Here is a 19,367-nt window from a genome sequence, read left to right on the forward strand (position 1 = left end):
GACCTGGTCAGCATTTGAGTGTCTGTTCCACATTAACAGACTAGAACTTCATGCAATCAAATACGCTCTTCGAGCCTTCATGCATATCCTTCAATGCAAAAGCATACTGATGATCCAGAAAGACACCAAGTTGCTATGTTCTAAGTCAACAAACAAGGTGGCACAGGTTTTTGAATGCTGTGCTAGAAATGCTACAAATTTGGCAATGGGCAATCAATCACCAGGCTTCCCTTCATTTATAATTCACTTAAACCTCCCCCTCCTCATGACTTCCCGATTCCCCTGGGCCCACCACGCCACACCCTTTCTTCCCCGCCGTCTCATAACAACATATATTAGACGGCTTAATTTATGTATCGCTGTTCATCACTGCCTATACTGCTCCATCATACTTGTCAACTGTTATTTGTTTCTAGACGACATCATTCTTGTCAATTGTTATTTGTTTCTAGACAACATGTTTATTTTATTTTATTATTTTTAATTAACTGTTAGTTATAACAGTTACAGTGATGTATTTTGAATCACTTACTTATAATTACTTACTGATAATTTATCTACTTCCACCTGTTATCTAATGTTTTTTAAATGTTTTTTAAGGTTTTTAATGTTTTTGACGACTTGTTCTATGTAACGCTACAACTGCGATTGTTCTGTTCATTGGAAACAGATATGATTTGATATTTTTTTTTATCAAGAATGCCAGTATATAAAAATTCTAAATAAATAAATAAATAAATAAATTTATGTACCCAGCATATAAAACACACAAGCAGACAAGCTCAGCAGAATATTCATGCCACCTGAATTGTCCCTCAGACATGCCACAGCCACACAAATTTTCCGGCAATGGGTTTCCCGATGATAAACCTCTTTGCATTGGACAAACAAAACCCAAAGTAAACAAATTTTGCTCAATCCAATGGAGTACTCAGTGGACTGCACAAGATTGATGGCACAGCCTTGTACACACTTTTCCACCCTTCCCAATGATTGGCAGAATGATCCAGAATGTGATGAAAGACCAGGCTCGCATGATGATTGCCCCAGCATGCCCTGACAGATTCGGTACATGTATTTAATACAGTTGTCGTCATATCCGCTAATGCCACTTAGCAGTGGCCCCAAGCTTCTAAGACATGCTTCTCGCAGCAGTTACACATTCAGGGCATAAAAATAGAAGATGTGCTTCTACGCGCCACAATCACACATTCAAATGGAGCCGTTTTACTTCATGGTATTGGACTAGGGTTCTATACCCCTGATCATGCAGCCACAAATCATTAGTATTATACTTACCGTACACCATCTCTCTACTCAGGGTAAGAGTTCAACTTCGCACCATTGTGGCCTACAATGATCAAATCAACAATTCCATAGCTACGCATCCATGGGTGGCCAGGATCATGAAAGGGCTATGGAAAATGTGTCCACCAATCACTAAGCAGGCCGCACCCTGGGACTTAAATCCAATCCTCCAACAACTCATGGAGTCTCTGTTTGAACCTATGGAATTCCCATCACTTAAGTTCCTTACATGGAAAGTACTTTTCTTGGTAGCGGTCACCACAGTGATTTGCATAAGAGAACTATAAGCACTGGTGCACTATTCACCTTATTGTCAATTTTTTCATGACAAAGTGGTACTATGTAACAACCACAATTTCTTACCTAAGGTGGTGAATTCATTTCACCTCAACCAATCCATTGCCCTCCCGACATTCTGTCCAAAACCTTATGCTCACGAAGGGGAAGAACCAGCACATACTTTAGACTGCAAAAGAGCACCAGCTTATTACAAAAGCAAAATGGAACCAATTTGAAAAACTTCACAACTCTGATTCCTATGACTCTAATTGACTCTGTGCTCAAGTCACCAAACACACGGGCCAATACAGTAAAAAACGCGGGAGAGCGCCCACTCTCCTGTGCGCGCGATACAGTAAGTTAATTTATTTAAATTAGGCTCGGCGGTAAAAAGAGGCGCTAGGGACACTAGCGCGCCCCTAGCACCTCTTTTTGGACAGGAGCAGCGGCTGTCAGCAGGTTTGACAGCCGATGCTCAATTTTGCCAGCATCGGTTCTTAAGCCCGCTGACAGCCACGGGCTCGGAAACCGGACGCCGGCAAAATTGAGCGTCTGGTTTTTGGCCCGACAGCCGTGGGCCAAATTCAAATTTATTTTTTTTTTTTAACTCTTCGGGACCTCAGACTTAATATCGCTATGATATTAAGTCGGAGGGTGCACAGAAAAGCAGTTTTTACTGCTTTTCTGTGCACTTTCCCGGTGCCGGAAGAAATTAACTAATTTCTGAAAGTAAAATGTGCGGCTTGGCTGCACATTTTTCTTTCTGAATCGCGTGCACATACCTAATAGGGCCATCAACATGCATTTGCATGTTGAGGGCGCTATTAGGTGCCGCGGGTTGGACGCACGTTTTCCTCCTTTTACTGAATAAGGGGTAAGGGAAAATGCGCGTCCAAGAGCAGGCTAACAGTGCGCTCCGTACTGTATCGGCCTGATACTATGGCAAATTGCTAGTAAATTACATTAAATATTGCTACGAAGTAGCACAACTACAGCTTGAAGGTCGAGTAGCAGCTCATCATACAACCAATGACAGCATCAGTAGCAAACCTGCAAAATCTATCGCTTGAGGACATCTGCAAAGCAGTAACTTGGTCCTCCATGCATACCTTCACCTCTCATTACTGTTTAGACAAGCAAGAAATGTCAGATAGCATTATAGGAAAAGCAGTACTATCTCAGGCTCTCTCTAGTTAATTTGCTCTCTACTGGGAAGTACCTAGGTGCAGAAATAAAAATAGAAGATTTTACAGATGGGAACAGGCTCGTACCCCACATATGAGTTTTTTCTAAAATAGTTTAAGACTCCCCAAAGATCATGAATAATTCAGACTGCTTATCAATGGAAAAGAAAATGTCTGCTTACCATAAACAGGGTTTTCCATAGAAAGCAGGATGAATTAGCCAGAACTGCTGCACATGCTCAGTAAAGCAAAAAGCTACCCTAGCTATGAGAGAGAAGTCCATTCATTGCTACCAGAGGGCATCAACTCAGAGATCATGGCTAATTCATCCTGCTATCTATGGAAAACACTGTTTACAGTAAGCAAACTTGTTCTTCTGTGTGACATAGTGTCAATGCCCCTTTTACCAAACCTATGTGTTTCTTAAGTTTAATAAAAAGTAAATTAAAAAAAAATAATCACAAGTACAAAACATGAAGTTTACATTAAATAAAAACTAAATACATAACTCACATAAAGGAACAGAAAAGGACAAAAATGTCAAATGATGGTATAAAGAAGTTCAGCCAGAGGACCACAAATACCTGCCAAAATTACACGATCCAGGCAAAGCCATTACTGAATATCCACCCTACACTATAGAGCAGGACTTCCCAAACCTGTCCTGGGGACCCCACCGCCAGTCGGGTTTTCAGGCTATCCACAATGAATGTGCATGAGATAAATTTGCATACACTGAGTCTCCATGGTATGCAAATGTATCTCATGCATATTCATTGTGGATATCCTCAAAACCCGACTGGCGGTGGGGTCCCCAGGAAAGGTTTGGGAAGATTTGCTGTAGAGAAAGTGTTAACAAAACAAGTTTTCACCCTTTTGCCGAATTTAGAATAATCACATTTCAGTCTAATCTGTTCTGGTACAAGTTCCATAACGTTGAAGCCATCACTGAGAAAGCGCCAGCTGGTACACGAACCCACCCCAGCCCCCTTGAAAGAGGCAACAAGCAAGAACTCACCCTGACTAGATCTCCAATGCTGCTTGGGGCAATATCATTCCAATGTATCCTTGACATCGGCTGGGCCACGCCCTCTTAACGCTAATACTGAAATTTTAAGCTGCGCCTGTGCTTCCACTAGAAACCGATGTAAATCCTGCAGAGCCAGAGTGATAGAAGCCCTCCCTTGAGAGCACCCTGGCAGCTGCATTCTTAACCTCCTGAGGTTTACGCATGAGCCACACTGGGAAGCCAACGCACAGGGACATTACAGGTGTCCAGAGGCAATGTCGCCAGAGCATGCAGAGGTCAAGGAACTGCCCAAGCCTCCTAAATTAGTTTTGGTTTCCAAAAGATGATACAAATCACCTCAGAAACTCCAGCAAAAGCTGTGGAGCAAATTTAAGACATTTGAAAATGATCAAGCCTTCCTGCATCTCTGGACTGCTCTCCCCATCTCAATTCTTTCTTCACTTCACCTCTGTCCATTGTAAACATCTATTTTCCTCACTGCTTGCTTTTCCCTTTCATCTCTCTCAACACCCTCTTTTTTTTTCTGACCTCCTATTCCTCTCCTGCCTTTTGCCTTCCTCCTTCAAACCCTCTCCCCAGCTTTCTGCTGTGAGGTATTTTCCCTGCCTTCCCCATGACTAGCTTTTATTTTGACCAAAAATGCTACCCGGAAAAGGCATTTTACAGGTAATGCTTGCTTGCTTGTAGGTAGACTATGCTGTTGGGAGCAGAATAATAATAATTGTATAACAATTAAACACTAAGGCAATTCCGCACTGCAAAAAAAAAATAAAATTAAGGGGGGCTCTCCAGGAAGACTGTGCTTTAGGTATCGATTTAAAAAGGACAAAGTTGAATTCATTTTGCTTTTTGCTTGTTACAGCCAAAGTTAGGCTTATCAATAATGTTAAAAGTACTTCAAAGCAACCAGCAATCCTTTCACTTCCTTTGCGGCCTTGAAAGCTCCTTGATGAAGTCAAAGCTAATAATTCCTTCACATTCAGCAGTAAATAAATTAGAGTCCTGCTTTCCGGGCCAGCAATGTGATTTATCGCCAATTTGCATTCCTGGTTACATCAGTCTACTTCTTCTACTATCGGAGCCTCCGCTGTTGGAAGAGGATTACCCGGAGTATGACAAAGTTAAGAAAAGAAGACTATCTGCAGCATGACTTTCACATAGATACAGCCAGTTTGGCCAGATTGTTGCTTAACACTACTTTGTTTACCAAAAATAACCTCCCAAGCTAAAAAAAATAACAACAAAAAAGATATATATATATATATACATACATACATACATGTATCTGGAATGCACACTGAGAAGTATTTGAAATATGACCAGAACCTCACACCACTGTTGCCTTAAATCACTTTTTCTGGTGCTTTTTAAAGTAGAATCCCTGACTAGTTTATTAAAAATATAGTCTTGGCTCTGTTCTTTTTCATGATCATATACCATGGTCTCCCTTTCTTGTTCAACCACCGATATTTAATTTTTTATTTTTTTTTAGTACAAAACACCTGAATGTGAAGGGCAAAACAGCTTACTGCAGCCTTGCTGGGAATGGATCAGGCTGGTCCAAGCGCAGGTTTGATGGAGTGGTGTTCCAGTTTATTTACGGAGTGGCTAAGGGTGAAGGAGTGAACTTTCAAAGCCTTCAAACACCGATTTCACTTCCAGAAAGAAAAATCCACCCGAAATGGTGGAATCCTGACTTTGTTTTAAAATAGCTGGCTACTTAACTTTATTGCAAATGTAAAATCCTGGAAAAACACAGTTGCCTTACCATTTGATAACATTTTGGCTTCAACATTTACTGCAGTTTGGTTAATCAAGCATTCAAGGAGAAAGACAGTGCATGGAGATCTTTGATTGACCAACATCAATGGTTATTAAATGTTTCCCTACCAGAACAAGAATTTCACTTTGTTACTACTGAGGTAATGTAAAGTCATCCCTATTCGTTTTAGACAATTTTGCAGTTTGCCATTTCCTAAAGTTTGAAAAAAAACCCCAAAACAAAACCCCAAGTAATTAGATTTTCAGTAATCTTAAATTAGAATAGTAATAATCTAGGAATAAAATAAAGGATTCTGTACTGAAAATGGGGGCTTTCCTGTTTTGTATCTATGGAAAGACTCAAGATAAAAAAAATGGCCAAATATCTAGGAATCCTAATCCCCGCCCCTCACACTGGATTTTAAACAGACTGAAATCCCAGATTCTGAGAATAGGGTTACTAGAAGTCAGGCAGCGGGGAAAATGCTGGGGGAGCTACAGCTTCCTCTCGACACAAACACAGCCCTTCCTGCCTCATCTGTACGACGGACGAGTCCCCTACAAGGAAACTGGAGAGGTCATATAAATGCTTATTTCTCCATTCTAGTCGAGCAGCTCCCTTCTGGCTGTGTTAGACTAAAGAGCTGTCTTACTGCACAGGGATTATAAAAAAAAAGCTCCAAAACAGATGCTTGGCAGTCTGGTTCCTGCACTTTCTAGGCACAGGCTGCAAAGCTTGGGAATCCAATTACAACGTAATTCAAGGTCACCAAGTGAGTGACGGAAATAATTTAAAAATGGTGCCTCCTGGTTTTACAGTTCCCTGCGCTAATTACCAGGCCAAGGTGCCAGTCCTTCATTGTTTATTTGATGCAAGGCCATTTACATATCCTCAAAATAGGTGCATTTAACAAATATATTTTGGATTGCAGAAAGTGTTATGCAAATAACTTTTCAGGTGATTAAAGGAAGGGACACTGTTCAGAGCCCCAGTGTGCCTTTTGCTTGAAGAAATCAATATATGGCTACCAGTACAAGGGCCTCAGAAAAGGTTGAATTAGCCCCAAAGAAATATATCAAGTACATACGGAATCTTTACAGTTTTATTCAGAGCAATTCAAATATTGTGTAATTTTAGGATAGTTCCTCAATACCATGCAGGTAGAAACTACTAAACATCTGTTACACATGCATATATCCAAGTTTATTTTTACCACAATGCTAGGAAGAGGATTAGAAGAACAAAACTGTGCATGAGTGCTTGAAAAACAAAATATGTATATATGCAATTTTGTTCTGACAAACAGTGATATTGTCAATCTCTTTAAAGGCAAACAACAACATAGCTCACAAAAAAAGCCACACTTTTTGAAGATGCAATTAGTTTCTAAGTGTTAACAGGGACATAGTTATTAATTTATTTTTCGTTTCATATGTTAAGGTCACCATCACGAATGCGGTCATTCATGCACACCTCACCTATTTTTCTCAACATTCAAGCCACCTGTTGAATTCCTGGTAGGCAGCTTGTACTGCAAAGGTGGCTTAGAAATGGGAGTGACGAGAAGAGCATCCAGAAGGGAGCGATATATGAAAGGACTGGAGAGTCTACACAAAAAAAGCAGTTAAGAGAGAGAGCTTATAAGAGACTGAAATCCTCTTCAAGGATGCAATGGGAGAGAGAACTATATGCTTCCATCTGATATCTGACAGAACCTCTTTACTATATGTTAGTTATCAAAATTTGGTTGAAACCCACTGAGCGCATCCTTCCTGTATGATGAAAAGTAATATGGGTATCAGGATCCAGAAACAGGCATCAATGTATAAACTCGTGTTTTCTCATTGGTAGGTACTGTTTCCAAAAGAGATGACAGGACTATGCTGAATTAAGTAAGGTTTCTGTTCACAGGGTTTATTTCTACAATAAAAACATAAGGATATTAAGAATAGACTATATAAATGCTCTGCCAAGAAATACCGGTTTTGGCAAGTTACACTAAATGGATCTTTTACAGAAAGGGACAATATACATTTGAATAAAAGCTTTCAACCAGGCTCTCTGGAAATGACACAATCTATATGAAAATTGTAATTTATTTTACTTGCATGCACTAAACAAAATGTAAGTTCACAGCTTTCTGCAATCTACCTGCTGATTTGCTCATGGTCATCAAACAACGTGGAGAAATAATCTTAATTGTTTTTTGTTTTATGTGACTCACAAATAAAGAACACTTTAAATCTCTTAGTTAAAGGGGAACGCCATGCTCAGAATACAAGACAACCTACTGTACTATAAAATGAAAGCATCCCCCAAATAAACAAGGTGCACAATCATAGTGTGATCTAGAGAATTTTGAAGTGGGACGGTTTGCTTTGTCTGCAGAAAACAGATATTCAGAAGAGGCAGTCTGTGATTTCACAAAGCCCCTTCTTTCCACAATGGAAAAGACATCCTGACATCACTGTTCTACTACAGCAAATACCTCAAGGATGCTTTAAGGCACAACTTCTAGCTTGCTTTAGTTAGAAATTTATTGTTAAGCCAGAGGGTTATGTTATTTTCCCTTGGCTGAACAATCAACTGTTTTGAAGTTTCATTTTAGGACCACAAAAGGTCACAAATCCTGGTCATCTAGAGCAACTGATTTTATTATAGTGATTTAATGTATTTATTTCATCACATTTATCTGTTGCCTTATGCTATAAACATTCTATACAGATTACAAGTAAAAACATAAAATACAAGGCACAACACAAACAGAAAACTACAGAAACATCAAAAATACCCACTGACACAAACACATCATAATAACCATAAAAATAAATCAACACACACTCCTAACCCACCAGAATCTCCCAAAACAAAATACCCTCCCCCTCACACCATCCCAACTACATCCAAACAGTTACATAACTATTTGTTCTCTTTACCTTAGAAACCACTACCTCCTAGACACAGATAAAACTTCCCTCCTAATACAAAAACAATCACATAAAATATTTCCCCCTAAAAAATACAAGATCCTATAATCCCAGTTACTATATTAAAACTTTCCATATCCCCTATGCCTACACATCTCCTTAACCCTCCCCAGTCCCCATCCTCTATAATACAGCGCTCTCACTGCAAACCTGCCCAACCTCGCCCAACAGGCAATCACCACCAAAAACCTCTCCCTTCTCTTACAGACCAAGAACTTCCTAAACCCTGGTGATCTTAGCGCCTGCATTCCTCCTCCAGCTCTACTCCTCCAATGCTCTAGCTCACCAGAAGGTCTCAGCAAACTGATCCCAAAATGCTTTTACAAACAATATGGTCTTAAAAGCTGAAAATAAATTCTCCGTCACCCTCCACTGCTTCCATAACTGAGGAGCCCTACTTCTAAAAGTGCAGACCATCCTTCCATATTGTTCTGAAGTCTAGGAAATAAAGTGCATTTTATCTGGCATATCCACTAGGCAGTATTAGCAACCATAATCCTCTAACTGATGGATGATTATTAAAATTTGGTCTCACACTTAATGATATTGGATATTTTTTTTCTACCTGGCTTGTGCAACAGCAGCAGAGACCGCAGCCAGTGCACCGATCTTACTTCTAGGACTCAGCTTTGGAAGTAGAAGGGGAGGGCTAGGAACAAACTTTGACAGACTTTTTAGGGGGTTTTCCATGACAACGTTTCTAGTAGAGAAGCTTAAAGGAAAAAAAAAAAAAGAAGAGCTTAATGAGGGACAGAAAGTTTAACAGGAAAACAGTTACTACAGATAAACATTTTTCTATTGGAATTCAGCATTTCTGAAAATTGCACACTACCTACGAGATGTGAATCGTTTTTTGTGTTCGTGTCATTCTTCGTTTTTCGGCTGCCGTGGAAATGTCATTTTTTTGCGGTTCGGGGGTTTTTTTTTGCGAAAAATCATTTTTTGGGTTAGTGCGCACCAACAAAAACCATTAGATTTTGCTAATTTTTGTTGGTGCGCACTAACCCGAAAAACAATTTTTTGCGAAAAAACGGTAAAATCCCGATCAAATTTTCCAATTCAGCAAAAACGAATATACATCTCTACTGAGTACTATAATGTGATAAAAGGTGGCAACCATTTCCATGAAAGCTTTTAATAAAATTCACCAGCCTAGTTACTGTGAATAACTTTGCACTCTTTAATTATCCATTTAATCCATATGCATTGAAATCTGTATGTTTCCGATTAGTCATTTTTGGTGTAAGACCTATTGTACAGTCAAAATGATATTATGCTGCACAGTAAAGCAAGATGTGCAGGTAATTAATCTCAACTCTTTCTTCTGGTTGGACATAGTGCATCACCAAGCCCCTTAGGAGAATTTGTCCTTGGAAGAAATGTATGCGATGCGAACGTTTTATGTTTCCAACACGCCAAAAATCAATTACAGCAGCAATTATGTTAGATCCTCTTTCTAAGACTTCACAGGGCAAGCAACGTGGGTTTGCAAAGCAGACTGTCAACTTTGCACAGGGCAAACCTCCGCCGAGAGCAAACCACGTTAGCCTCTAAGGACCCATCTCCATTTCCATGAGATTACTTTCAGCAAAGCACTGAAAACAAAACCCAGAGACCCAGAAAATACATAGCAACTGCACATCTGAAATCATATTTGGTATCAAGAAAAGTTAAAGTGCAGAGTTTATCTTTAAGTATTAAGGATATTGCTAGACATTCTATGGCAGCTTAAAACTCGCATAACATATGCTGTTTTGTTTCCAAATGTCACTGGCTTTCTAGTACTCTGTACCAGTTCCTGAAGGGGACTGGAGGGATTTTTTTTTTAACCTTTTCTTATAGCTTTACCTTGAACGAGTAAAAGAAGATGTAGACTCAGCGTTTGGGATTTTAACAAGATGTGCTTGCTCAGCAGATGCTGCCACAATGACATCCCTGGCCAAAAGCAGCAAGACAGAAAATAGTCAATACAGAAGCACACACTTTGTTACATAAGGCCACAATAAGAATGACTGAGATTTTTCATGCAACTAAAATTAATCTAATGCTTGGGTTTACAATTCAGCTAAAAACTACAGAATTAGTAATATAATCTGGGACTCCGTTCTGCTCCATTTGCATTACATGAGCACAATGTCACATACACATCTCGGCCTAACAACTTTACTGGAGTACGTAGCATGAGTGGATGGACAAGATACTCAGTCTATTTTCAATCAGGGATGGAGTCATTATCACACTTCGTCACCTAACGTATGGGAACACAGGAGGATGCAGAAAATACAATATTTTAACTACAGGTGAACATGTGCAGGGAAAAATAATGCACATTGACCCAAGCAGGGCAAGCAAATCACTAAGGAGCACTTTTTAAAACCCAGATGGTAAGCGTGATAAATGCGCAAATACAAGACTCTATTTGTTGGTAAACTTGAAGAATCATGTATTCAGCAGTTAAAAAGCTTGCAACTTGCAATGCATTATCTATTATTATTTATTTTGGAAAGTCTGAAACAACATTCTAGATCCAAGCAAAAACACCAGGAAAAGGATACTGATGGGAAGTATAGACTACAGGTGAAGATGATGGACTGGAAGTAGCAGTGAAGTTTAGGAAAGGGGGATAGTTACCTAGAGGTCATTTTCATTATTGATGCAGCATGATCTGTAGCAGATTTGCTTATTTGGTGCATTATAAAATGTATGAATTGAATCTGCTTCTTTTCTTTAGATAAAAACATGCACTGGGATTGTGGGCTAGCATAGATTCTATGTTGGCAATAGGGATGTGAATCTTTTTTTGACGATTTAAAAAAATCGTCAGATTTTTTAAATCATCAAAAATCGTTAAGAGTCGCGATACAATAGAAATTCCCCCGATTTATCGTGAAAAATCGTAAATCGGGGGAGGGGGGAGGGCGGGAAAACCGGCACACCAAAACAACCCCGAAACCCACCCCGACCCTATAAAACTAATCCCTTACCTTACCCCCCACACTCCCGAACCCCCCCAAAACTTTTTACGAGTACCTGGTGGTCCAGTGGGGGTGCGGGGACCGATCTTCTGCTCTCGGGCCATCGGCGCCATTTTGGCTGCCACTCAAAAATGGCGCCGATGGCCAGATAAAAAAAAAACCCACCCAACCCTTTAAAAATGACCCCTTAGCTTCCCCCACCCTCCCGAGCCCCCCAAAACATTTTAAAATTACCTGGTGATCTAGTGGTGGTCCCGGTGGTAAAGATGGCTGCCGCCATCGTAAAGATGGGCCGCCGCCATCTTTAAAGATGGCACCGACCATCCAATGCTCCTACCATGTGACAGGGGCTGGCCAATGGCACGGATACCCTGTCACATGGTAAGGGCATAGGGCCATCGGTGCTATCTTTATGAGTGGCAGCCGACGGCCTGAGAACGGGAGATCGCTCCCGGGACCACCACTAGACCACCAGGTAATTTTAAAATGTTTTGGGGGGCTCGGGAGGGTGGGGGAAGCTAAGGGGTCATTTTTAAAGGGTCGGGTGTTTTTTGTTTTTTATCGGGCCATCGGCGCCATTTTTGAGTGGTAGCCAAAATGGCGCCGATGGCCCGAGAGCGGGAGATCGGTCCCCGCGCTCCCACTGGACCACCAGGTTCGGGAGGGTGGGGGGGAAGGTAAGGGGTCAATTTTAAAGGGTTGGGCCTCACTAAAAAAAAATTAACGATGTGAATCAGAACCGATTCCGATTCACATCACCACCGATCAGATTTTTTTCTCCCTCTAGCTGAACCCGATCATTACGACGATCAGGCACACGATTCACATCCCTAGTGCAACACATTATTATTGCTCATCCCTTGAACTATGATTTCGATCTGCCACACCACTACTTCCCCTCTCCCCGCCTTTTGTCCATTCTCTAACAAAAGGTAAGCTATGTCTATTTATACTCCCACTGAATGAAATAGACATATTAGCCACAATAGGTTAAATTATTGATCTGCACAAAAATGCCAACATTTTGGTGTTTTGCACTTTTGTTTTACATAAACAGACCTACGAAAAAGGTTGCAACTTGGGGCCAGTATCTATAGTAAACTTTCACATGTAATACATTATGCACAAAAGTTTATTTAAATGTATAAATAATGAGCTGCTGTGATGCAAAAACATGCACAATGTATTTGCATGCTGGTTTCTGCAATAACAGATGACTGGTTTCTGCAATAACAGAAAAAGGTGTAGTTATTTTTTTTTCTACCATCCCGAGAGCCACTAACCTGCAGGAAACTGCACGAGTCAGTACACCTATCTGTAAATCGATAGTTAACTGCTAACAACTATATTAACCAGTTATACACTTGAAGATACTGCTTATCTGAAACAGCCTGCAATCTTTTTTCATAAAAATAGTCTTCGTTTCAGATGTTTAGTTTTTGTTGCTGGTGCACTGCAGGTATGTACAAGTCTTCAGTTTAAAGACAGAAGTGAAATAAAGAATCAAGCAAACCACGGGCAGTGGAAAAAATAGAGAGTTCAGTCTCCGATGCCAAGAACATGACAAAACTGTGGGATTAGTCACAGCCAAACGTCATTTGTACCTTTCAGAGACCGGGGCTTCGGCAGGAATGGGATCCTTTGCCAGTTCCACAGAAAGTGGGGTCACTGGCTCATAGGCGACTTCGGATACTTGAGAGGTCTGTGTGGCTACTGTGCATGTATCAGCTGGTGTGGTCTTGACATAAGTGCCATCTGTCGGTGAGCTCAACGTTCCTGAATCACTTTTAAATGCTGTAGAATCAGGTATGCAGACTACTGACCTTAATTTGACAAAGGGGGAATTACTATTAATGTAACTGAGCAAACAAACACACACAAAGAAGGGATAAAATAGGTTAATGGGATTAAACAAATATTCCTTGTGGGTGTGCTGTCACACAGAATATCTGATGTTCTTAATAGAAGAAATGGGAAACTGAAAACAGGCTGATGATGTGAGCCATTAATTTGGAAGAAACACAATTAAATACAGAGGGTCCGATGCAATAACACTTGGCACGTGTTTTGGACGCACTACACTAGAGCCCGATGCAATAAGATTAGGGCGTCCAAAACACGCTCACTCGACAGCACCTGTCAGATGTAAATTCCACGTAGATAAGGGCATTAGCTATTATCCCCTATGCAGGAAAGTGCTGGGCGAACAACGCACACTTTTTAATGTGGCAAATTTAACTCCAGCCTCAAAGTTGGAATACAGTCAGATTGCAATCAAGGGCTGAAGAAAAAAATTTAAAAAATAGAGCTCTCTGTGTTGCGATAAGTGTGCCCTCCTCCTTAGTGTATCTTTGTGACACTTTTATTTTTCTCCACTGCAAGCTGTAAATTAATGTATATTTTGACTTAATTAAAATAAACCTATTTTTCTTATGGCTATGCAATTCAGACATCAATAACAAAGGGTGCCTAATATTTTGCTGAGTTTGCTGAAGTGTATTATAACAATAAAAGAAGCGGGATGAAAATGGATGCTCGTACTGAACGCCCGTTGCAGCTGAGCACTTGATGCAATAAACTATTGGGCACTAGAGATGCACAATTCTCCTTTGGTGCGCCCTTTTTAATGCTGCTTGTTTATTTAAATATTTCATCGGATGCCCAGTGAATGTGGCTACGCGCATGTTAAGACAACAGGTGCTCAATACTAGCGTCCATTTTCAGGGTGCATTTTACTGCATTGATCCCAGAAAGAGCTGTGGTTCTTAAAACCCCTTCTTCCCTGACTGCAATCAATAATTACAGAGCTAAGATCGTAAGACTCCATCTACTTTCAGACCTTGTATTTCAGGAAAGCAGGAAGTAAATTTTTTCAGTAATCAAATTACATAGGTTACATTTCTTTTCCTCTCCTAGTTCTTTATTGTTTTCTCTGTACCCCTTTTGTTGAAATGTTTTTCCATATTCTCTTTTTCATTTGGGGAGGGCTTTACTTTCCTATTTCTTTTATCGTATTTTGTTTTTCTGATTGTAATTAATTGAAGATGATCTCCTTTATTTCTGTGCAAACAGGATTTATTAAAGATTTGCCCAATCTGTTATGATTGTTTTATCTGATGATTATGTATTGCTGATTACTCTTTCATGCTTGTGTATTGTTATCTGATTGCTATTATTGTGCTGAATTCTAGTTAGGTATCCAAAATGTTTGTATTATTTTTAAACACAATAAAAATCACTGAACACAAATTATACACGTTAGATTTATAATTACATGATCTGTCTGAAGATGATATTACTACTAATAGTTCTTGCTAGAGATTAATGATGATCTATTTATTTCTTTTGTTCACTACTCTTTAATTTGCAGGATGGTTAATGATTCGTCATTAATGATACTTAAGACATCTAGTAACCTCACATCACACACCCGAAAGGAGATATTGTAAACATTACAAAAATTAAAATTGAATTAAATTGTAGAAATTGTGAATGAAAGCAAAGAAGATAATATCAGGGACATTTAAAAGTACATTGGTCAGTTCTGACCATCAACAAATGATGATGCTGTGGTCCACTGATCTGCTGTGCCGATGAAAGGTGTATGGCAGTGCTGTACTTACATCTTTCATTTACCTCCAACAAGTACAAAAACAACATGAATGATGTGAGAAGCAGCAGTAAAGTCTTCTCATGTTGTCTTGTCAATGAACTCAAACTCTGCTTTGGAGGGATCACTTCGAGATAGGAGTGGGTATTTAGGTCTCTGAGCTAACTGAATCCTAGTTTTCCCTGCTAAGTCCGGTCTAAAGCCACCAGAGAATGAAATTTACAAGCCAAGGGAAGTAAAAGGGAGATGTGCTTTCTCCAAGAAAGAAACTGCCACTAAAGGGGCTGTGATATTTCTTTTAGGACTGCATTTATCCCAAGGATCTTATCTTATTAACTGTGCCTTATTTGTTTTAAGGGAAAATTAAACCTTCCCATAATGTCACTGACAAATATGTAAATGAAGCCTTTCAATTCACACCTTAACATTACAAGGCCCTACATGGGAGGCTCCGGTCAAGGTAGTGGCAGCCTAGCCAGATGTTTTTACCCCTTCAGTGATAAACTAAAAGTAAAAAGGCCTCAATAAATCCCAGTGCCAAATCACCTATGATATTTCCATCCTGGCCCACAGTTAAAGCTTTTGTGAAGCCAATACAAAAATGAAGAAAAGAATTCTTGTGAGATGAACAATCTTGGTTTTGTTTGCACAATTATTCATTTTTCATGATTGCATTATACCTCTATGTAATTTTCTAATCCTCTCTCTAGTTCTACTAAATCACTACTTTGACATTCAGAGCCAAGGCAGGAAAGGTAGCAAGCAACGGTCGAAAGTTTTTTTGTGATCTCATGATGGCATTAAAACAAACATAAGCAAGTACTATATGCCATGGCTGGGAATAACTGCTGTACAATGGAACTCAATATAGAAAAGCTTTTATTTTTTAAATTAATACTCATTGTTCAGCTGCATTTAGACATATAAAATGGTATATTGTATTTGTAAGGGATAGTAAGCTACCTTCCCTCACCCGCCACCCCAAAAATAACAATGGCCTGGGAGAGCGTGAACTTATTAGATGTCAGAAATGGAGCAGGCAGACACTGAAAGAGATTATCCACCTATGTTAAATGCCCCTTCTAATTCAAAAAATAATTTTGGGGTCCTTCATATTCAACTAACCATATGAATGCCTTCGTATAATCATCAGTCACCGTAAGTCCGTAATAGAGACCCATGTAAGAACATACAAACATAAGAATTTGCCACACTGGGTCAGGTTAAGGGGCTCAGTACCCTGCTTCCAACTGAGGTCAATCCAGGGCACAAGTACATGGAAAGATCCCAAACAGTAAACAGATCCCATGTTGCTATCACGCAATGATTGGTTTTGGTCAATTCCCTAAGTCTACTTGGTTAATAACAGTTTATGGACATTTCCTCAAGGAAGTTGTCCAAACCTTTTTTAAACCCAGCTACGCCGTCTTAACCACATGAATTCCAGAACTTAATTGTGCACTGAGTGAAAAAAATACTTTCCCCAAATGTTGTGAATGTGCTACTTACTAACTTCATTGAGTGGCTCCTAGTCTTTGCATTATTTGAAAGTGTAAATAACCAATTTACCTTTATCCATTTTATTCCATACATGATTTTATAGACCTCTATCTCCCCTCTGCCACATCTTCTCCAAGCTGAACAGCCCTAACCTCTTTAGCTTTTCCTCACAGGGGAGCTGTTCCATTCCTTTTATTATTTTGGTTGCCCTTCTCTGTACCTTTTCCAGTGCAACTATATCCTTTTTTGTGATGCAATGACCAGAACTAGACACAGACTCCAGATGCAGCCTCACCCTGGAGCGACAGAGAAGCATTATGGCATTCTCCATTTTATTCTCCATTACTTTCCTAATAATACCTAACATTTTGTTTGCTTTTTTGACACTGCTGCACACTGAGCAGAGGATTTCAAAGTATTGTTCACTATGATGCCCAGATTCTTTTACTCAGTATTAACTCCTAATATGGACCATAACATTATGTAACAACAGTGTGGGTTTCTTTTCCTCATGTGCCCCAGTTTGCACTTGTCCACATTAAATCTCATCTATTTGAATGCCCAGTCTTTTAGTCTCACAAGGTCCTTCTGCAATGTTTTATAATACAATTGTGATTTAACAACTCAGAATAATTTTGTGTCATTTGTAAATTTGATCACTTACTCGTTTCCCCTTCCAGATCATTTATACATTTATTAAAAATCACCAGTCCCAGTAAAGATCCCTTAAGCACTCCACTGTTTACCCCTCTCCACTAAAAAGAAATGACCATGTATTCCTCCTGTTTCTTTTTAACCAGTTTGCAATCCACAATAGGATATTGTCTCCTATTCCATGACTTATTCTTAGGAATCTCTCATAAGGCACTTTGTCAAACACCTTCTGAAAATCCATATACACTATAAGCTACCAGTTCACCAATATCCATGCTTATTAGCTCCTTCAAAAAAAATGTAGTATATTGAGGCAAGATGTTCTTTGCATATATTCATGCTGGCTGTATAGCCATTAAACTATGTTTTTCTCTATATTCTTTCCCTAAATACAAATAAAACTGAAATTCTATACATCTCTCCTAAATTAAGCAAGGCAAAAGAACTTGAAATTCAAGAATAAATAAATAACTTTTATTCTTTAGAATAGCTGCCACAATTTTTCTGGCATGGAAGTCAGACTCGCTGGTCTATAATTTGAAGGAGGACAGATATAGAGAAATTGATGATTATACAAAGGCACTTATGTGGAACTGAGGATGGTACATTGCTGCACCGACTGATCACCTGCCCGTTACTCCAGTCCTTTTGGCACAAAGTGCTGGCGGTGGTGGGGAAATGCATAGGTGTGCCTCTTTGGCTTACTGGCTGGATGTTACTTTCATGTATGTCTCCTCAAAATCTACCTGGAAGCTGTGCTAAGGCTCGATTTGAGCGGGAAGCTGTTTTGATGGCTTGTCGCACTATCCTGGCGGGTTGGACAGAGCCACTGATTGCGCCCACACTAGCCACCTGGTTTGGGAGAATGGCCTCTCTAGCACAAATGGAACGACTGGACTACCTGGCAGGCAAGAGGCGGCCAGATCCACTGTACTGTACTTGCTGGGACATTTGTTTTGCTACTTTTCCTAAATCACTGCAGGAGGAACTGTGCCGCAATGGTTATACGCTAAACTGGTCCCATAAAGTGAAAGGGAAAGGGAGGGAGGGAAGTAAGGTATGAATGATGGCTGAATGAGTGATGTTTGGGGTATTGGGTTTGGGTTTAGGGAGGGGGGAACTAGGGGGGGGGGAAAGGAAAAGTGGGGTGGGCAGTCTGATGTGTTATTGTTGGTTCTACACTGTTTGCACTGTTGTAATCATGTGTTCTGTACCGTGTTTTCCAAGCTTTCATGGTTTAATTGCTGGTTGTGTCTGCCACCCCTGTTAATAAAAACTATTTTGGAAAAAAAAAACCAAAAACAAAGGCACTTATCACATTTTATGGTGTGAGGTAGTCATGTATGAAGAATTATAAGGGTCATTTAAGATAGGTGGATAATTTCTTTAGACAACTGTATGGTTCTACTTTGGGTGGTTCATTTAATATAGAAGTTGAGCAGAGTCAGACCTAGCTACTAGTTGGATGGAGGATCACCACGGCAGACCAGGTGCTGTAGGCTGTATAAGGCAATGAAAAACCTTTGTAGTATTCTTCCAAGAAAGGGTCACAGCCACAGTAATGGAGCCATGATCATCTAACTCTAAACATCTAGAAATGTGTAAAAAGAGGATAACAAAAACAACTTAGTTAATACTGTAAAACTGAAATGATTTATGGGTGGAGTGTGGTATCTTCTGAATTAGAATTCTACTGGGAATCTGTGACCTAAGTTTTATTCTCCTCTGTATACTAGAAAACAGGATATGTATAATCTAATTATTCTACAGTCTATGTCTTCATTTACCAAAATATCACAAACTGAGTTAAGAAATGGAGTAAGAGAGAATGCTTCCTCGAAAAATGGAGTCTATATTGCTTAATGCACACATTTGCATAATAAAAACCCAAGGAAAGCATAAGAAGATCTGGTGTTAGGACGCCCACACAGCTTATTTTAAGAATTATACAAGGTATAATTAAGTCAAATAAGAATGGAGTTTTTTGTTATTCTGGAAAAGAGCAAACTACAATCTCACATTTTTTTTTATTTTATTTAAATTTTTAAATATGCACTTTTTTCAGTGCTTCAAAGCAG

The 19,367-nt window shown here is 39.6% G+C and overlaps 1 protein-coding gene across 17 annotated transcripts in view; it reads right to left on the reverse strand.

The window, feature by feature from the left end:
• PDLIM5 (PDZ and LIM domain 5) overlaps positions 1-19,367 on the reverse strand; it is a 423,776-nt gene that overhangs the window by 134,395 nt on the left and 270,014 nt on the right. For 14 of the 17 annotated variants that reach the window (XM_029597605.1, XM_029597592.1, XM_029597612.1 and 11 more), the window contains 4 exons: positions 13,130-13,348; positions 10,399-10,485; positions 9,116-9,262; positions 7,042-7,170 (listed from right to left, as the gene is read on the reverse strand). The exons of 1 other annotated variant lie outside the window; for it this stretch is intronic. In XM_029597605.1, coding sequence (XP_029453465.1) covers positions 7,042-7,170; positions 9,116-9,262; positions 10,399-10,485; positions 13,130-13,348 — 582 coding nt within the window. The remainder of the gene's footprint in view (positions 1-7,041; positions 7,171-9,115; positions 9,263-10,398; positions 10,486-13,129; positions 13,349-19,367) is intronic. 2 more of the 17 variants (XM_029597627.1, XM_029597666.1) reach the window with 2 other exon arrangements.

The sequence above is a fragment of the Rhinatrema bivittatum genome, chromosome 1 (genome assembly GCF_901001135.1).
Source record: "Rhinatrema bivittatum chromosome 1, aRhiBiv1.1, whole genome shotgun sequence".
NCBI lineage: Eukaryota > Metazoa > Chordata > Amphibia > Gymnophiona > Rhinatrematidae > Rhinatrema > Rhinatrema bivittatum.